The following is a 19,539-nucleotide window of genomic DNA, read 5'->3' as shown; positions in this document are numbered from 1 at the left end:
TCGAATAACACCTATATTTAAATCAAATAAAATTATTATTCTTATGAAATATAATCAGTTATTCCTTAGAGTTCGAAATATTTGGTGGCCCTGAAAAGGGCCGTATAAAGGTAGGGAAGTCTATGAAATATCGATTAAGCTTTTTTCTCAGTCTTCTTCGGTAATAGAACAGCTTGAATGTTTGGTAGAACACCACCTTGAGCGATAGTCACACCAGATAATAATTTGTTCAATTCCTCGTCATTGCGAATAGCTAATTGTAAATGTCTTGGAATAATTCTTGTCTTCTTGTTGTCACGAGCTGCATTACCTGCCAATTCCAAAACTTCAGCAGCAAGATATTCCATAACTGCAGCCAAATACACTGGTGCTCCAGCTCCAACACGTTCAGCGTAATTTCCTTTCCTCAATAGTCGATGAATACGACCAACGGGGAATTGAAGTCCAGCTCGATTAGAGCGGGACTTTGCCTTTCCCTTAACTTTGCCGCCTTTTCCACGTCCGGACATCTTCGAGACTTGTTGAAATAAACTGAATGAACCGTAGAACTCAACAGTTGAGAATATTATGGCTCATAGTGGTTAGACGCTCGTTTATATACGTTTTTGCTGCTCAGTCGGCGGACCAATAGGAACGCTAGAAGGGGCGCAGGCCGAATACTGCGCTGTGATTGGTTAGCCGCGTGAGTAGCTGCCGCGTATATAACGGAGCGCCTAACCGACGAGAATCATTCTAGATTCTGACTTCTATACGATCAGACTACTGACTAAGAAAAAGTGAATCAAGATGCCGCCTAAAGCAAGTGGAAAAGCCGTGAAGAAAGCTGGAAAAGCTCAAAAGAACATCGCTAAAACTGACAAGAAGAAGAAGAGGAAGAGGAAGGAAAGTTACGCTATTTACATTTACAAAGTCTTGAAACAAGTACATCCCGATACTGGAATTTCTAGCAAAGCCATGAGCATCATGAACAGTTTTGTTAATGATGTTTTTGAACGTATTGCTGCTGAAGCTTCCCGATTAGCTCATTACAACAAACGATCAACTATAACATCTCGGGAAATTCAAACTGCAGTTCGACTGTTACTTCCAGGTGAACTCGCAAAACACGCTGTAAGTGAAGGCACCAAAGCGGTAACTAAGTACACCAGTTCTAAATAAGCCGACATATGAAGACTTCGAACGGCCCTTCTTAGGGCCACAAATCATTTATTTTCGTTGGGCATACAATTCTCTACATAATGTATTACACAATATAATATTTAACTTATGTTTCCCACCCAAATAAATTTGTTTCAATAATTCATTACTAAAAAGTAAAAAGAAAGAGTACATACTAAAGTTACAAATATGTTAAGATATCCGAAAAAAATTTATTTAAAATAAATATTTAAGCATTCTTTTTAGATAAGATAAGAAAGAAAATAATCATCGTATATCTTAATTCGTGTAGATGAAAAATTTTAAATAAAGTTTTGATCGTTAAAATTTTATTCTACGAATTTAAACCATATTATTAGTCGAGTAGTACTTACATTCTATGGGAGAGTGCAGCACTTTGCAAACATAACAATACGTATTTCGAAATAAATTAAATATTAGTTCGGAAATTTCTGTTATAGCTTCAATAAAGAATTCACATACATAAGTATTTCATGTATATCATGTATATATTTAAAGAAAAATTATAAAATAATCATTTAATATTACTTTTATAAATCGAACTATTAATAATGATTTAAAAACTATATTAATTAAAAACGGTCATTAAAATAGGTTACAAATACAAAACTTATTAACAATAAAAACCAAATACTTTCAAATTAGGCTTTGTTTTTCAGGTTTAGATTCATCCTATATTTATATTACTTTCTCATAGCGTATAAGAATTCTATATACAGAACAATAACATTGGTTGGTTAATCAGTTAACGATTAAAGTTTACTTTGTCAGATATATTTGAGGTATTTGAAAAATTTTTTTAATTTCAACAGAATAATAAATAATAGCAAATAAATGACCTCGCTATTTTATCTCAGAACAATTTAGAAAACTCTTAAACAACTAGAAAATTCACAGAACATTTTCAATGCCTTACATAAATAAATAACATATAATTACACACATAAGATGTTTTATAACTAGTGATACGAGGAAGCAAACAAGAAATGATTCTTCTTAGAAAAACTATACAAGTAAAAAGTATAGAATAAAATCTATTCATATAGGCTTTATTTTCGAGAAAAATAAGTTTGAAAATTTGTCATATAAGCATTTCACTTTTATCTAATTGTAAGATGTTCAGTAACTGAATGTTATTAAACTCGAATTGTTATTTGTTTTCTTGTATCTTTTTTTCACAAACTCTTACCAATTTAATTATTAAAATAATAAAGCGTATATCAATGCATACATTCAATGCATATATAGATGTACATACTACACAACATCTATAGTCATGATTATTTTCCTTTTATCATATTCAGTATAAGTTATTGCATATTTCTCTGTTTTTAATAATAAATAGTAATAATGTAATATAAATAACAAATATCGTTCAATATAATTAAAGTTATTTACTACAATTTACGCATAAGACATGTATTTCTTTGTGAATTCTTTTGGTTTGATGTATAGCTGTATGACATCCCCACCCCAACTCTCACGACCAATCCGCGTTAAGTTCAACGAAATTCTACTGAAATCGAGGAATATTATCTATTGTATTAAATGTATGTATTATTAGATATGCATAAAATGTTATATTTTTTATTGCTTAATAAATCGTGATAAATTAATTAATGAAAATTTGATGAGAAAAAGAAAACGTAAATCTTTATCGTTTCTTTTATTTTTGTTTAAATGAAAAATATTTTTGGCTTTGTATATAAGGTTTATTGCATGTACATATATACATATATCTTTTTACAAATATCTTTAGGAATAATATATATCAAATATATAATAAATATCTTTTCGAACAATTTCTACGAAAGAAAAAAAGTAAGAGATATTAAAAATACTTAAGAGAAATTGGCGAAAGGAACATTTTCAAAGACCTTAGGATAAAATAAAGAAGAGCTACACAGTGGACTTAAGGTTCAGTGTGATGACTCTTCTGTACTTTGACTGTTCATAAATTTACTTTGTAAATATCTTAGAATGTGACTATCTTAAAGACAAAGGGCATTGGCCACATCAATGACCAATGGTTTAAGATAAAAAAAAGATATGAGTATGAGAGTATGACGATATCACGTGATAGACACATCGACAATTTTTTATGTGCATACAGTACCAAACAAAAGTATTATAGCACGGTCTACATTTTCTTCTATCTTCTGTAAATCTATCAAAAATATATACGATTAATTCTTCGTAGAATCTTTTTGTAAAATGAAATATGGACGAAGCAATAAAAAAGTTAAAAAAAAAGTAGGTTACAGTCGAAAACAAGTCATTGCGTTTTTTCTTTACTTTATTTATTTTATTATACATTAATACAGAAAAAAAATAAAGTGGAGGTTGTGTCTTCGCAAAGCAAAATACAAGCGAATTAATTCAAACAAACAAATAAATTCAAATAAGTTCTTTTTCAAAGGAGAGAATAAGTTCATTAAACCTTGTTAACGAGTCCTTCAGTGGATCAGAGTAAAGCAAGCGTTTGCATAGCATCATCAATTCTAAATGGCAACAGTGCTTAAAGTGTGGTAAATCGTAAAATCCTATAAGCGATGTTGCCACTTCTAGCAACAGAGTGCACTTTCTTCCAACAAGCTTCGAGAAATATCTGACAAAGGGTAGGCTATTTTATTGTTAAAGCCATAAGACCCTTGTTCTAATTTATTTTAGTCATAGCCCCGGTCTTACATGTTGTCTTTTTCATACATAAAAGTCTTAGCGAAGGGCCATCAAAGGGATAGGAGGATAGCTAGCTAAAGCTATGGGAGTAACATCGAATAAACGAAGCACCGGTGAGAATCACCAAGCATCGCCATATTGTTACTTCAATTTGTTCATATATTCTCAGGATTTTTCAATAAATATAATTAATAAATATAACAAAGAAAGATTTATTCGATATCGTTGAAAAATTTGGTGGCTCTGAAAAGGGCCGTTTTTATCGATTATTTTAAAACGAGATGGACCATCATAACAAAGAGAGATTTGTTCGATATCGTTGAAAAATTCAGTGGCCCTGAAAAGGGCCGTTTTTATCGGTTCTTTTAAAATGAGATGACCAAACTGCTGATTTATGCACTTCTGACAAATTAACCTCCAAAACCATAGAGTGTACGTCCTTGGCGTTTCAATGCATATACGACATCCATAGCCGTGACCGTCTTTCTTTTAGCATGTTCGGTGTAAGTTACTGCATCACGAATAACGTTTTCTAGGAAGACTTTCAATACACCTCGAGTTTCTTCGTAAATCAATCCAGAGATACGTTTTACACCACCACGACGAGCCAAACGGCGAATCGCAGGCTTAGTAATACCTTGGATATTATCACGAAGAACCTTCCTGTGCCGCTTCGCACCTCCTTTTCCCAATCCCTTTCCACCCTTTCCGCGTCCAGTCATTTTATTTAGTTAGATAAAATTGCTTCTGTAAATAAAATAAAATCTTAATTTAAACTTATTCTAGTTAAATATTTACTAATTAACTCTTACTGGGGAAAAAGAAATTCATTATTTTTACCACTTAAGGTAGTAGTCTGGTAACTTATGCCTATTTTCATGACTTTTTTGGAGGGTGGTTTTTTATAGGAAAATGAAAATGAATTATCTTGAATATTTAGAGTGTTTTTATTTACATATTGAAAATATAAAAAAAAATTTATTTGAAAAAATTTAATAGTTTATAACTATTATTATTGTCACTCGAAGTTGGAACCTCAAAAAAAATGCACATGGGTGGCCCGGGTGATTTTGGCTCTTGATGTCATCTGAAATCAAATATTCTTGATTATTCTTAATCTATAGACATCTCATTCTGGTCGGATCTACCGAAGTTAAATTTCAAGCGTAAATCACAAAATTGCGGACTTTGAAAAAAAAAGTCCTTTTATTTTAGCAAAGAAAGGGTTGTAAAATAAAAAGTTAGATGTGGAAAAAATTCTCTTTAATACCGACGAGAACTATACGTGTGTAGAAAAGCCTTTTAAAATTTGAAAGCAATCGGTTCAGTAGAAAAAAAGTTAGGACCCGGGTCGACCAGAAAAACAATGTTTTGAGAAAAACGCGTTTAAAGTTCAACAACAAATTTTCCTAAGTAAACTTATACTTACGTCAATCGTCGATGCCTGGAGCGTATAATATGCCTTCATCCTCTTCATAGGCATCATTCTCTGCAACTTTGTCCGCTCTTCGACTCTTTCGGGCTTCTTTCGATGACATTGCTGTGGCATTTTCCGCTTTTGCAATCCGAGATTTATTGTAGGATTTTGCAAACGCGACAGCGCACGGGCCGAGCGTAACGTCCATGACTTCCAATATTTTTAGTACTGGGAAAAATCCTTCGTTAAATATACATGCTGCAGTGAATGCAGCAATTTCTAAAGTTTTTTGGCCTACAAAAATATGTTTTGGTGCAAAACTCCGAACATAATGATTAAAAGCCTCGTTATTATTCTGTGTTTCTTCCTAAACATCTTTCCAAAAGATCATCTGATGACAGATCTTCGTAAATTTCAACTTTAGGATCATTGTTATAAATATTTGCTTCTAGTAAATTTTTATAAGTTTTGGAGTCCCCATCACCAATATATTTTTTATATTTTACACCGAGCTCTTCAACGGATCGTCGAAACATTTCAATAACTCCGTCAACCTCCATCTTACCAGAACTTCCTTCGTGATTCGCCGTACACTCAGTCTGATGATCCTCGTACCATTCTAAATATTCATCTTTATTTTCTTTACCCACCCACTTTTCACAAGCTTTACAAACTTTAGATTTAACGATAACGTCTATAACTTTATTAGAGTACTTTCCGATTAAAGAAACGATACCTAGTAGTGACGTAAAGCCACGTTTTGCCCATGAACCCGAAACTGTTATTTCATCTGCAATATTTCCTTCTTGCTCATTTTCTTTTTTTTCTTCTTGTGCTGCTTTACGAAATAAAACTTTAGCAACACTTTTAACAGCAATATGTATTGTATCAAGGATACTGTAGTATCCGCTCTTACTTAACCCTGGTCCCAAATCCATCATGGCACAAAAATGTTTATACCCGATAAACCAACACCGAGTAGTCGCATAACAAAAGTAAGGCGTCTGTTGACCTCAAACGCATTCCTCACTTTTGGGCAAGAATTAATAGTAGTGAATTCATCGCACTTACACTTTATACACAAGTTAAATCCCAATCCAACTTGAGATTTTTTAAGAAATTTTATATCACTCTTGCAAGCTTTACAAATCAGAACACTTTCTAAAGCACTGAATACTAAAGTAAAACTTAAAAGAGCGTAAGTTGAGCTCTCATCAATGGCTACTTCAATATCTTCTTCATTTTTTAATTTTTCAGCAGACTTGCTCACACATGTTACATCTTTTTCAGCAGTGTATCTATTACCGTGAAATTTTCGCTTGATGCCTGGATCTCCAGGACTTTTCGTACCACGTTTTTTTCCTTTCCTATCCATCTTAGATGCTTACGTGTCAACGCACGATCAAATACTAACGAGTACTGTGAATTTTGAGTTGAATATACTTTAAAGTAAAGATATATTATATAAATATATATATATATATATATATATATAATAGAATAACAGAGTCAACCCAGGTATAAAAATGCGCGCAAACAAAAGAAGGGTCCAAGCGGTTGCAGCTGTTGGTCAACTTGAAAGGTTGGACTCCGAGGCGCTCTAGGAAACTCGTTATAACTCCCGAAATATTTCGAATTTCTTTTTGAAATTTTCACAGTATATTCTCAAGACATTGCACTTTCAAATTAAGCAAAAAAAAAATTTTCGATTTTTTGAACTCAAGTTAAATTACCAGACTACTACCTTAAATGTACTGGCTTCTTCTGTGAGTGTAGTTTGTACGACACTGCACATGAATTGTCACAGATTTCTGGTTTTTCAGATATTCCGAAAATTCATCACCTCTTTCATCAGTACTTGCAACAAATAATGTCTTCATGCCACGATCAACAGTAACAATTTCACTCAGTTAAAAGTTTACTGCAAATAAAACAAAATAGTGACATTTATTTTGAATTTATTACGAAATATCACTTTTCCAACGAGCAGAAGTCTGAATTTGGTTGATCAATACTTTAAGATATAATATAACACTACAGCCATCTAGCGAAAAAATAATGGATTTCTCTTTATTCCCAACCTAATGTAAGCGTCGAGAACTTTCCGACTCTTCGAACAGGGTATTGGGTATTACTTACTGTGAATAGCGAAGACGTTGCTGGTATCGCAGCTGCAGTCGAAATGTGATGTTCAGCCGCTGAGACGGCTGGTTTTGTACGCTTGAGATTCTGATGCATCCCCACCACAACTCTTAGGACCAATAAGCGAGCGTTTAACAAATTTTCTATACTAAGGATAAAAATAAAATGAACAAGACTGATGATGAAAAGAATACTGTGCGATATTATTGTAAGAACATAAAATTAAACCATTTTTACTTTTTATTTTGTAGTACATCATTTTTAAAAACTTGTTTTTCTCTTGTACAATACAGCTTCTAAAATCTACGATAGAATTGTAAAACTCAAAATGTATTGTGATGCTTGATTTTGACTTAATCTCTCGAGATTAAGATGACAAATTTGAGATATTATTTAGAGGTTTACAATTGAAGATCGCAATAACATGACAATTTGCTTATTATAAAATAAAAGTACAAAAGTTTAATACGAGTAACGTAAGAATATTGAGAGATACTTGGCGGAAGGAACGTTTTTGAGAGTTTCGAGGCGAGATCAGAAAAAGAAAAACGAGTCAACATTAAATACTGTAGTTTGTTCTAGAAATTAGCTGTTTGGACATATGTAAATTAAATAATAATATTACGTAAAGAGGCTTAGATTTAATAAGGGCCAGGATATGACAGTATGAGATTGAAATTTGATTCCAAATATAAGAAAAATATTCTTCGATTATGTTTCAATATCTGTCTATAACTGAACTGTTATAAATTATGAGACAGAAAATATATACTTCTTTGTATTATATAGCCTTTTGAGAGAAGATTATACAACTTGAGATAGAGATTCTTTAATAATTTAAGGGACATAATTGTTTCTTGTTTAATTGAACGAAAGCTATGAAAACGTGAATAAAATATACAGGAATAAACAGTATTCATGGTTACCTATTCTTTTATTTCTTTTTGTTATTTGAAAACAGATTTTTTGTTAGTCTCTGCTTTTAAAGTCTCAACAAGAAATAACTTTAATTTTATATATATATATAAGTGAATTTAAACGAAAAAAAAATTTGTTCTATTAAATCAAAAACTATTTCATTGATCCACGTATATTTTATCTTTTTATTTCTTACAAACCTCACGCAAAATGATTTTTCCTCTTTATAATTTCATTATGTTTTTTTTTGTAAGTTGTAATATCATAATTCACAGTTAAAAATACACTGGTAAATAAAGAATTTTTATTGCATATTCTTTCAGAAGAGTACTAAATTAGTCATTTAGCCGATAATAATATTGTTTCATTACACGAAAAGCCAAAGGAGCAATTTCATGTTTTGTAAATATTGTCTAGAAAATAATGATTCGTTTAAGAAAAAAAAGGAATCACTCTCATTGTTTGTTTAATGACGAGTCTTCATCTATTCATATCATCTGCTTTAAAATGGTAGTTCTTAAATTTTTTATTGTATTTTATATTATATTATTACAATCAAACTGTGAATGAAAATAACTTGGTCTTGTAATAAAAAGACCAATCACCAATAGGTGATACTCAAATGTATCTTTCAGTAAATCAATTATTTACAGATTAAATTTAATTATTTAAAATTATATGAAGTATTTTTTTTCATGGACTTGTTCTGTAAATTAATGAAAAATATATGATTGCCTATTTAATTTTTTTCTTATCTAATATATATTTGGAGTTGAAAGAGTGATTATATTCTTAAGTCTTCAAAGGTTAAATGAATATTCAATTAAAAAGACTAGTTCTAAAAAAAAAAAATAAGTCTTGAAACGTTTACAAATATTTTTGTTTTTCAAAATAGATTTTGGCTTACAGTATTCAACTGGTTTTAAATGTTTTCTTATTAAAATTCTGAAGTTATTATTGGGGCTTCTTATTTAATTACTTAAATTAGTACTGAATGAATTATTATCTATATCACATTAAATACTAGTTTGCTGTAAGTAGATGAACAAAGGGGACAGTAAACTAAATAAACGAATACTTTTATTTAATAAAATTTATTAAAAATTTGTATTTACATATTTACAGATGTAGAAAATAACACTAAATATTATTATTTTACTTATACAACCACAATTACTACAAACTATAAATTAAAAAACTATTAAGCATTAAATTCTTTAAAATATGAAATATATCAGCATAAAAAAATGAGGAAAAAGAGAGAAGGGGTAAAGAGAGGTAGGTAGAGAAGATATGCATGTAAATCGATATTCACTCCAATGACTTATAAAAAACGTTGTGGCCCTGAAAAGGGCCAATTTATAGGATTCTGGTGGAAAAAATTATTTTTTGGCAACAGCCTTGGCAGTTGTCTTCTTCGGTTTAGGAGTTCTAGTTTTGGCAGCTGGTGCCTTAGCAGTTTTCTTAGCTTTTGAGACAGCTTTAGGTGTTGCTGGTTTCTTCGCAACTTTCTTTTCGGTGGTAACAGCAGCGGCGGCTGCGGCAGCGGCAGCAGCAGCAGCAGTAGCAGATCTTGATGTTGCAATTTTCGATTTTTTCGGATCGGCTGCTTTCTTCACAGTTTCAGCTTTTTTAGCCGGTGCTTTGGTCTTCTTAGCAACAGCAGTAGCAGCCGATTTGCGTGCTGCAGCAGTCTTCTTTTCTACAGATTTGTCAGCTACTTTCTTTTCCTTAATAACTCGTGGAGATTTTGCTTTGGCAGGGCTCGCCTTAATGGTCGACAACTTGAACGATCCAGACGCACCCTTTCCTTTGGTCTGAACAACGGCTCCAGTCGAGACTGCATTTTTTAGATATTTTTTGATAAATGGTGTTACCTTTTCGCCATCAACCTTGTACGTAGCTACAACGAATTTCTTGATAGCTTGCAACGACGAACCCTTACGATCCTTTAATTCCTTAATGGCGGCAGTCACCATTTCAGATGTCGGTGGATGAGTAGATTTTGGCCTTTGAGTCTTGGCTTTAGGCTTAGCAACTTTTTTCGGTGTTGCCGTAGTCGTTTCAGTTGAATTCTCAACTGCTGCTCCAGAAGTATTGACTAAGTCCTCCATTGTAAGATATCGTAGGATGTTCTTTCCCTTCTGTTATAATAGTTTATAACTCGTTAAGTCCCCTTCAGCAATTTTCGGCAAAGTACGATGTATATATCGATGTGATTCCTTTAAGTTAGGTGTATCAAACTCTGCCGCGCAAGGAATGACCCTCATTTTGTATCGTAGCGCGGACCATGAAGAGAGACTCTCTCGATATGGCGCACGAACGTCTCGATTAGAAAGATACGCAGACAATTCCGACATCGTAATATCAACCTTATTTTAAATAATACTAAACGTTCCCGACACTTGTTTTATATATCAATCGAAAGTTTAGTTTATGGGCTTTCATAATATCTACTTTTTATCCATTTATCTATCAGATTTTGTTCATTATTTATAATATATTCCGAAGCATACACTTTTCAGATGATAGTTTAGTCGATAATATTGTTAAAATTTACTTTATTCTTTATTAAAATTATATGTTTTTTCATCTTAATAACATCATCATGGATTAATCTTTCCATACCGATCAATAATTATTCTCATATGTGTCTTATTGTTGTTGAAAATATCAAACAAATGCGACGTGTCAATACCATACGATTTACTTTTCGTCGTACACGTAGTCGTCAACACCGGTTAACACATTTTTGCACTAACGTATATTATCAATGTGATTAATATTTTTTATTTCATATTATTGTGTAAGATATGTTTGTGAAAAAACTTGACGATTAATTGGTCGATTAAGTCGAACAAACGTAGATTTTCCAGGCGTACTTCCTACGAAATAAGAAGAAAAGAAACGACTGAGTGGAGAATGGATTTTCATTTGTAAAAGAAAAAAAAAAAATTGAAAATATATCGGATCGACTAATTAATTTAACAATTTTTATATTTTATTAAATTACAATGAATCCTTTTATAATACGATCTCTATGTAAATTAACAGAATAAAATGTTCTTTCATAATACGGTATTCTTATAGCACGATTTTCCAAATATAACGAGTTAACAAATTTAGATTATTCTTGTCTAACACGAAGGCTTATTCATTCTATTGCGTTATTTTTTTATTTTATTTTTTATTTGTTCTTTATTTAACACGAGTTTGTTAAAATGTAGAACGAATTAATTGCGTTATAGGAGAATTAGAGTGTACATTGTTATTATTTGTTAGGAATACACGTGTGCATGCCATATATGTAGGAATTGAAGATTCATAAAGACAATTATTCTGGTATACTTCAATAAATAACCAAATATATATTTTAATTATATAATTTATGTATAACAATTAAACAAAATACGTTTTTTCTCTGCTTTGTAGCAACAACTCGTTTACCTAACCCCAAATCATTTTTTTTTTTGTCTAATAATTATTATAGGTTATTTTATTATTTTTTGCAGTAATGTAAAACGAGAGTGGATTGAAAAATAATTAGTCTCGGCAAAAGTATCTTTTATTTTTAAAAATAAAATAGAGCTTAATCGAATAAAAAGGAAATTGTTTCTATGTTAAACTCAAGACAGTTTAATCAACCTTATTATATTTTATTTGTATTTATATATTTGTAGGAACTTATCAACATCAATTTGACTATGATTTTCATTTGAATTAACATATTAACCAAATTTTGTCAATTAGCATACAGTCAAAGAATGAATTCTACAATTTATTAATATGCATATTGTATGCTGCTGTGAGAATTGGTGTATAACAAAATCATGGCTTTCAAATTTAAGATAATTTTATCAGTTGAAAACCATATAGGGAACCAATTGAATAAAAAACAAGCAAATAAGTTGGCAAAGAGTTAATTTATGTGTCTTAAAAATTCGATAGAATTAGAAAAATTTGTTGTTGCAGCAAATATAGTAGAGTTAATCTTGGATTGTTAATATTTAATTGTTCAAGTGAACGAGGACGCTTATGAAAAATAAGAAATTGAAGGGAAGGGAGAGAGGATAAACGTATGTCCCATTATAGAAAACAATCAAATAATCGGATTACAGAAAAAAGAAGAAAAGAAATAGACTAATTTTGAATCGTGGAAACGAGTTGAGCTATTAACTCTCTGAGTATTGTAATTTAGGGACCTGTGGTGAGGTCATTTTAGACTCACGCTGATATTTTACTAAATGCATATTAATAGTAGCTTAAACTCCTCACGGATTTCTATCAATTCAGGGACAATCGCGTTTTCTTCATAGCGTTCGAAGAAGAAATTGAATCCTGTGTTCTTTGTATTTTGTTATATTCAACATTTTAATATTTAATATTTTATATTTTCTACTGTTAAGTTATGATAAGGCGATAAGAAGTATACCATCGTTTTATTTTTTACATTATACGTAATCAGTTTTGTTGCTGTGTATACACGTTATCGCTCTCGAAATATTAGATTTAGTCAAAACAAAAGATTCCAGTATGCGGTATGAAAAATATTAATAAAGAAATCTTGGCCACACACATACATCATCAAATGTCCAACCTACGCGCCTCGCAACAACGTATATCACACATATACAATTTATATTTCGTATATACATACACGCACGTATGCACGCACGCGCGCACGTACTAATTACATATAACTATATTATAACTTTTACATTTATTACAATTATTACAATGTTATTTTTTTCTCTAATTAGCAAATCTGATGCCTGTAGGTGTGATTAACACCAAGTTGTGTTTTCACAAATTTTCTAGTTTATCGTTTCTACGAGTTAGATGGTTTCGCCCCTTTCAGTCCTTTGATACTCACAATTTGTGTAAAATACTCTACTAATTTGTTAGGATGATTTTCTGTTCTGTGAGTATATGCTCTTGCGATAAATCTGAAAATTTGACGATAAGTTGATTTTCAGAAATGAATTTGTTCAATTGGCCTCCAAGATCGTGCGTGACACCTGTCGATTATTTCCTATGGGGCTACGTGAAGTTACTGGTTTATGCTGATAAACTAACAACAATTGACGCCTTGGAAGTCAGCATTGTTCGTGTTATTCGTGACATATGGCTAGCAGTGCTCGAAAAAGTCACGCAAAATTGGACTTCCAAAATGCATTTTGTTAAAAAGCAGCAGCAGTGGCCATATGTTTGAAATCATTTTTCAAATGTTAATTGTCATGTGTTGATCTTCGAATTAAAAAATATAATAAGCGCTGAATTAAATGTTATTCTGAATGATCTAGGAATTTTCTAGTTGAGAATCAACAGGCAGGACTTTCGCAAGATTATCAAATCGTATAAAATCCAAGGAAACAACAGGTCTGACCACCTTGCCGACTACCCCACCACAAGAACCAGAAGCTTTGGAAACTCTAAGCAATATGAACCTGGCACTTATCTTTAATGCACCTATTGAAAACAGGTATCATATCTTAGAAACCGAAAAAATGTTCAACACCGTTAATGTGATAAACAGTACTGCTTCAATACAGTACAAATGAAAAATTTGAAGTAATGACGTTACAAACATTCTTAACACCATTAAAAAACACCGTTCCAATCTACATCCACTGCTAACCCTTGGCTGGGAAAGTCGGGACCCTTCATTGTTGCTTCTGATCTTATACATTCTCAAAGTAACTAAGCAATCCTGTTTGTTCACAAATAGTAATCCGCGTACGAGCGCTAATACCACTTGAATGTTTCTGCACACGGTGCGATATGTATCCTTTGAGTGAACAAAATGAATTATTTATGAATCGCCAATAACGATTATGTTGGACATGGAAGTCATGCGAAATACACATACACATTATTCTATAAAACTTTTCAACAGTAAAAATAAAGAACGATTGGTCCTCAAATCTTACACTATTATTATGAATACTGGCAGAAACGTTGGAATAACGGTATTCTTCCAGAAAGGGATTTATTTTTAATAGAATAATTATTTGTATTTTTAAAAAATATTATATTTTTAAATTATTTGCGTAAATTTTTGGACAGACCTCGTATCGTTATTGTATATTTATTTAATATAATTATTTGTTCTCGAGTACAATGTTCATATTATTCAAAGAAAAAAATATATATTGAATTGAGGAAATAGTTTCTTCGTATTTTCCCGGTAGGTTGATTAAGATTGCATAACTTTGTATGTAATGTTAAATCAACGAATATCAAACTTTAATTACAGATTAATCATGAACTTTTTAAATTATTTAATTGATATTATATTTATCCCACAAATAAAATGTTTTTCTGTAATAAAATGGATATCTGAAAGTTTAATAATCCTAAAATAAGTTTCTGTGTATAAAAATTTGGAAGCTTTGCATTACAAATAAATATTATTAAAATTATAAAAATTTACAACGGGACTGGGTACGAATACTTCTGTGACTCGCTGTGTGTATAATATTTTATATATATAAATAATATATTTGAAAAAATATAACATTTGTCGTATTCTTATATATTAATTTGATTATAATTATCTTGATATCATCTATTGTCTTCTTCTAGAACTAATGTAAGTTCTTTGCCTCCCACTATTTCACACATACCAATCAGGAGTGAGAATATGTTTGCATATAAACTACTGTTCAGGGCCGTCACACAGTTATGACCTGACGGTGATGTTTCCTCGTGGTATTTATTTCTAATCATTAGTTTTAATTCAAAATGGCGCGAACAAAGCAAAATGCTGCTAAAAAGATTGTCGGTGGACATGCTCCTCGAAAAGAAATAATAGCAAGATCGTTACGTAAGGTTGCTACTACTAAAAATACTGAAGGTGGAGTTAAGAAACCTCATCGCTACAGACCTGGTACAGTTGCACTTCGAGAAATTCGTCGTTATCAGAAAACAACTGAATTGCTTATTCGAAAATTACCTTTCCAACGACTGATACGTGAAATCGCACAAGACTTTAAAGTAGATCTTCGTTTCCAAAGATCAGCTATTTTCGCTCTTCAAGAATCTTGCGAAGCTTATCTTGTTGGATTGTTCGAAGATACCAATCTTTGTGCTATTCACGATAAACGTGTAACCATCATGCCTAAGGATATGCAACTAGCACGACGCATTCGTGGAGATAGAAATTAAAATGGTCTAAATATTTGAACTTCTTGTGTCTTTTATATTTTGACGGCCCTTTTTAGGGCTACCAATTTTTTCTATACTTTAGGATCATTTCTCGTCGAATTTCTAATAATATTCATTTATTGTTAATACTATAAAATACAAAATAAAACTACGTTTAACGAATTTATCATGAGATAAATTTCTACGAGCTATTATTTACAATTAGTTGCCTCTCCTACTATATCTCTGTTACAACGTATTATTTGATTATATATCAATAAGACCTTGTCTTATCCTCTTTCTTTAATTTGTAAATATTTATAATCTAGAATTCATAGTTTCAAGAAACAGGATAAGATATCTATGGTAGCATATGATTGTATGTCACATCGTATTTTTTTTATTTCATTATTAGTTTTCAGCTGCTCACATAGAATACGCTGCTAGTCAAAGCGCGGGGTTTTTGGAGCATCGTTATTTGTTACTATAAATTCGAAACGAGATGATTTTTATAACTAGCGGTCAAAGTTCTTATAATGTTTATTTAATCTTTTCAGACTGTATATATATATAGTATGGAACAATTAAATTGGATTCCCTAAATATATCATCATTATTTATTATGTTATATTTTATACTTATTGAAGAGATACACGTGGCGCTTTCATCCGTCATCCTGGCGCCATCTCGCAATGGTCTATGCAGTTGAATTCAGGACGGTATAGTAGGAAAGCTCAAGGAGCTTTCTGCTTGCTAGTTGCCTAAGCATGGTTACCATCCTTCACATATATATTGTAGTTTTACATTTTTAAAAACAGACTAATATTTTTTAATATGACTACCCATACTGATCGACATGTTTTATAAAAAGTAATTAATTTATGTATTCATTTTATTCATATAATGTTTCTATAAAATTTCCTTTAACATTTTTAAGCATCTCACAAATATACTAATATAATGCATATAATATATAAAATAAAAATAATAACACGGATTATATATATATTTATAACATCAACAATTATTTTGTTAATCTTTTGAGTGATATTTATCTCTCCAGTCTAAAATTCAAGTTATATTATTAAATCATTGAAATTAAATTGTATTTATATTAAAATAGAAATTAAATAAATAAAAAACAAACAGTTTGCAATAGTTAAAAATAGTTTTTAATTAAAAGCAGATCTTTATGCATTTGTTATTATTTTGCTCAGAATAAAAAATGTGTGAATGAGCTGTAATATTATTAATGTAGTATACCTATGTATTTATTTAGCATACGTGTATCAAAATACCCATACTTCGTGTAAAACTCGCCTTAAATGACTTGTTTTCTTTGAATACGACTCTCCTTTATCAGCTGTTCGATTCCTTACGCTGATTGGATGGTAATGCAGTAGTGGGGAAACAACGCCTACGACAGACACCAGACATATCTATACGTACTAATTGTTGCATAGTTTAAGGAGTTACATACTTATTACTTACCTTTCAGTTATGCTCCATCCGTTGTGAAATTAACATCTATTATTTTTTATTGATTTTTGTTTTCTAAATTTTTTAGTTCAATAAACTTGCATTATTAGCTCACTGTTAATAAAATTAATTCTCTTTTAATTCTACTAAATGTGGATAATATTTCTGTAAGTAATATTAAATATTAAAAAATAGAATTTATATTACTTAGTTATATCAATTCATTAATTTTTATTGAAAAGATTAGGAAAGAAAGATTATGATACATGGATGGGTTGAAAAGTTTTGAGCCTAACATCGAAAGATATTTGTTTCGGTTAAACTCAATTTTATTTAAAAAATAAGAATAAAAGCTTTATTTTTTGTTGAGCCTCGAAACTTTTCAACTTACCCTCCTACTTATGAAGTATGATATAAAAATGTTTATCTAGCTCACAAATTCTTATCCTATTACATATATATATATATATATATATATATATATTGTCCAAATTAATTCCACGGCATCAATTTACTCCAATTTCCGCTAGCATTATTTTTTTCTAGAGGTCTTTTTCGTAATTATAATTATTTTTCTTACAGATATAAGACTCACGCACTTGTGGAACAAACTAGACCATATTTTTGGAATTACGACATTTTTTATCCCGTTCTACACGATTATGATTATTCCAGGAAAGAATGACGTACGAAAAAAATGGAAGAAGATTCTTCGTGAAAATATTAAAAACATAACAAACTAAAACGTAATTCAATACTTGCAATCTGCCGGAATCAAAACAAATTTTTAAATTTGTTCAAATATTTTAAAAATCCATTCTTACGTATTTTATGTATTACATGTCAACGATATTTTTTAAAGCGATTAAATTAAACAATAGGATTTAGAAAAAAAAAACATTAACGTTATTATAAATTATGTGATTGAATCGATATTAACAATATCGAGGACAACTCGTTCAAATTATGTTACATCAAATGTGTAGTTAATATAAAAATAATCTTATGTAGATTTTTTTTTTTTAATAAAGTACTGTGCGATTCTTTACTTAAACCTGTTACCCCCTCCCCTCCACCCCTCGCCCTTAACTCACTCCTTTCTCTCGCTGCCCGAATAATTTAGCTTTAAATTCTCTATCCAATTTACTACCATTAACCTAACGCAAAGGAGGAGCTTCTTATCTAGAACGCGCGAGTACCCATTAATGATAGATTTAAATTTGTCTTTTATTGTTAACGTTCTTCCACTTTGTACAATAATCGCACGCTTTGATCTAGAGTTAGGAAAGGTGTTCGAGTAAGATCGATAAAGTTGTGGTTATAATATCGACCAACGGTGTCAACTTTAACTAATAATTTATTTCAAGAAGAAATATTTTATTCATTTTGCATGCGCGCGATAAAAGTTTATAATTTCAAAGAAATACTTTTCACTTTAGTTTGCTATAGCAAGATAAATCATTCGAAGTAATTTTAAGATTGACACGAGACACTTGTTATTACTGTCGTAATATAAACGAATGTTTGTGCATCAAGGTATTCTTAAGAAGAGGATAAATAAATGTGTCGGTAGTTTACGTTATAGTTGAAAATGAATTTCAGAGAATGTTAATAAATCTGACTTTTCCGACAATCCAATTGCGTTTTGATAAACTGTCCGGTTAATTTACAGCGAATATTTCCGACCGTTAGAAATTGTTTTTGCGAGAATATTTTCGAGAAACGCGAATAGAAAAATGATTAAAACAATGAAGTATTTACATAAATTAGCGTTATTTTATATTATCTATTTATTATTTGTATTTATATTTAATGTTACGTGTCTCAAATCAAATATCTTAAATAACGAATATATTTCCACTAATAAAAGTTACAAATAAAAAAACAAAAATAACAAAATAAATAAGTAAATAAAATTTGAAATAACAAATAATTACTTTTCAATTAAATTAAATTCAATTCAGTAACAATTACTCACATTTTTATATTCCTTATTATTATAACTTACGAACGGGACGATTAAAGAACCTAAAAAAGCGACAACAACACAACAAAAAAACGATATCCGCCATTTTTCTTAAGATCAGACAAAAAATATACAAATCGATCAGCAAGAAGATACCTTGTGACATGGAACATGAAAATCCATCCTCCTGTAAGTAAATATATAGATACGTTGAAGTTTTCCGAGCTTTCATCAACGTTTACGATTCGTCGTCCGCGTTTGCGCGCGCGCGCAAGCTTCGAAACGCGCGCGCGCGCGTTTTAAAGCTTGCGCGATGAAAGATGAACCCATGGCGAAGGTATATACCGGTACTTCCCGCTAAAATTCCCTCACTCGCTCTTTCGAAGTTACGCGAAGAGGAGGTTCCACATACATTTATTCATTCGCTCACTCACTCATTCTCTTTTTCTCTCTCTCTCTTTCTTTCCCTCTCTCTCTCTCTCTCTGCTCTCTTTCTTACTCTCGTTATTTTTTTCTTTCTGTTTCTTTATCATCAAATTCGAGTTTCGAGGATAGAGAGTCAAAGATCGGTGGTTTTACACCATCGATGACGATTCTCTCTTTTTCCACTTTC

At 31.0% G+C, this 19,539-nt stretch overlaps 6 protein-coding genes and 1 long non-coding RNA gene across 9 annotated transcripts; 3 read left to right on the top strand and 4 right to left on the bottom strand.

Annotated features, from left to right (window-relative positions):
* Positions 1-16: 16 nt before the first annotated feature.
* On the bottom strand, positions 17-559 carry LOC122520723 (histone H2A). Its single transcript, XM_043640948.1, has one exon. It carries the CDS (start codon positions 507-509, stop codon positions 135-137), a length of 375 nt encoding a protein of 124 aa, XP_043496883.1. The 5' UTR covers positions 510-559; the 3' UTR covers positions 17-134.
* A 147-nt stretch (positions 560-706) lies between these two features.
* Positions 707-1,485, top strand: LOC122520724 (histone H2B-like). Its single transcript, XM_043640949.1, has one exon. It carries the CDS (start codon positions 787-789, stop codon positions 1,156-1,158), a length of 372 nt encoding a protein of 123 aa, XP_043496884.1. The 5' UTR covers positions 707-786; the 3' UTR covers positions 1,159-1,485.
* Positions 1,486-4,050: 2,565 nt separating this feature from the next.
* On the bottom strand, positions 4,051-7,483 carry LOC122520725 (histone H4). 3 transcript variants are annotated; one of them, XM_043640952.1, is made up of 3 exons: positions 7,415-7,472; positions 7,020-7,196; positions 4,051-4,605 (listed from the first exon to the last, which is right to left on the bottom strand). In XM_043640952.1, exon 3 carries the CDS (start codon positions 4,578-4,580, stop codon positions 4,269-4,271), a length of 312 nt encoding a protein of 103 aa, XP_043496887.1. In that variant the 5' UTR covers positions 4,581-4,605; positions 7,020-7,196; positions 7,415-7,472; the 3' UTR covers positions 4,051-4,268. The 3 variants fall into 3 exon arrangements, with proteins under 3 accessions (XP_043496887.1, XP_043496888.1, XP_043496886.1); XM_043640953.1 differs by having other exon boundaries at positions 7,119-7,196; XM_043640951.1 differs by lacking the exon at positions 7,020-7,196 and having other exon boundaries at positions 7,415-7,483.
* LOC122520722 lies at positions 4,555-7,013 on the bottom strand. The gene is made up of 2 exons (XM_043640947.1): positions 5,288-7,013; positions 4,555-4,945 (listed from the first exon to the last, which is right to left on the bottom strand). The coding sequence occupies exon 1, from the start codon at positions 6,214-6,216 to the stop codon at positions 5,626-5,628; it is 591 nt and encodes a 196-aa protein (XP_043496882.1). The 5' UTR covers positions 6,217-7,013; the 3' UTR covers positions 4,555-4,945; positions 5,288-5,625.
* A 2,094-nt stretch (positions 7,484-9,577) lies between the features above and the next one.
* LOC122520665 (histone H1-like) lies at positions 9,578-10,576 on the bottom strand. The gene has a single exon (XM_043640858.1). It carries the CDS (start codon positions 10,447-10,449, stop codon positions 9,718-9,720), a length of 732 nt encoding a protein of 243 aa, XP_043496793.1. The 5' UTR covers positions 10,450-10,576; the 3' UTR covers positions 9,578-9,717.
* Positions 10,577-14,845: 4,269 nt separating this feature from the next.
* LOC122521180 (histone H3.3-like) lies at positions 14,846-15,502 on the top strand. Its single transcript, XM_043641682.1, has one exon. The coding sequence runs from the start codon at positions 15,080-15,082 to the stop codon at positions 15,500-15,502; it is 423 nt and encodes a 140-aa protein (XP_043497617.1). The 5' UTR covers positions 14,846-15,079.
* A 1,476-nt stretch (positions 15,503-16,978) lies between these two features.
* LOC122521030 lies at positions 16,979-17,689 on the top strand. The gene is made up of 2 exons (XR_006304641.1): positions 16,979-17,127; positions 17,543-17,689. It is a non-coding gene; the product is annotated as an uncharacterized LOC122521030 (long non-coding RNA).
* The last annotated feature ends 1,850 nt before the right edge of the window (positions 17,690-19,539 follow it).

Source organism: Polistes fuscatus, unplaced genomic scaffold (assembly GCF_010416935.1).
Source record: "Polistes fuscatus isolate 324 unplaced genomic scaffold, CU_Pfus_HIC Scaffold4, whole genome shotgun sequence".
Taxonomy (NCBI): Eukaryota; Metazoa; Arthropoda; class Insecta; order Hymenoptera; family Vespidae; genus Polistes; species Polistes fuscatus.
Note: the sequence above shows the minus strand (reverse complement) of the source record. Positions and strands in the feature narration are given on the sequence as shown.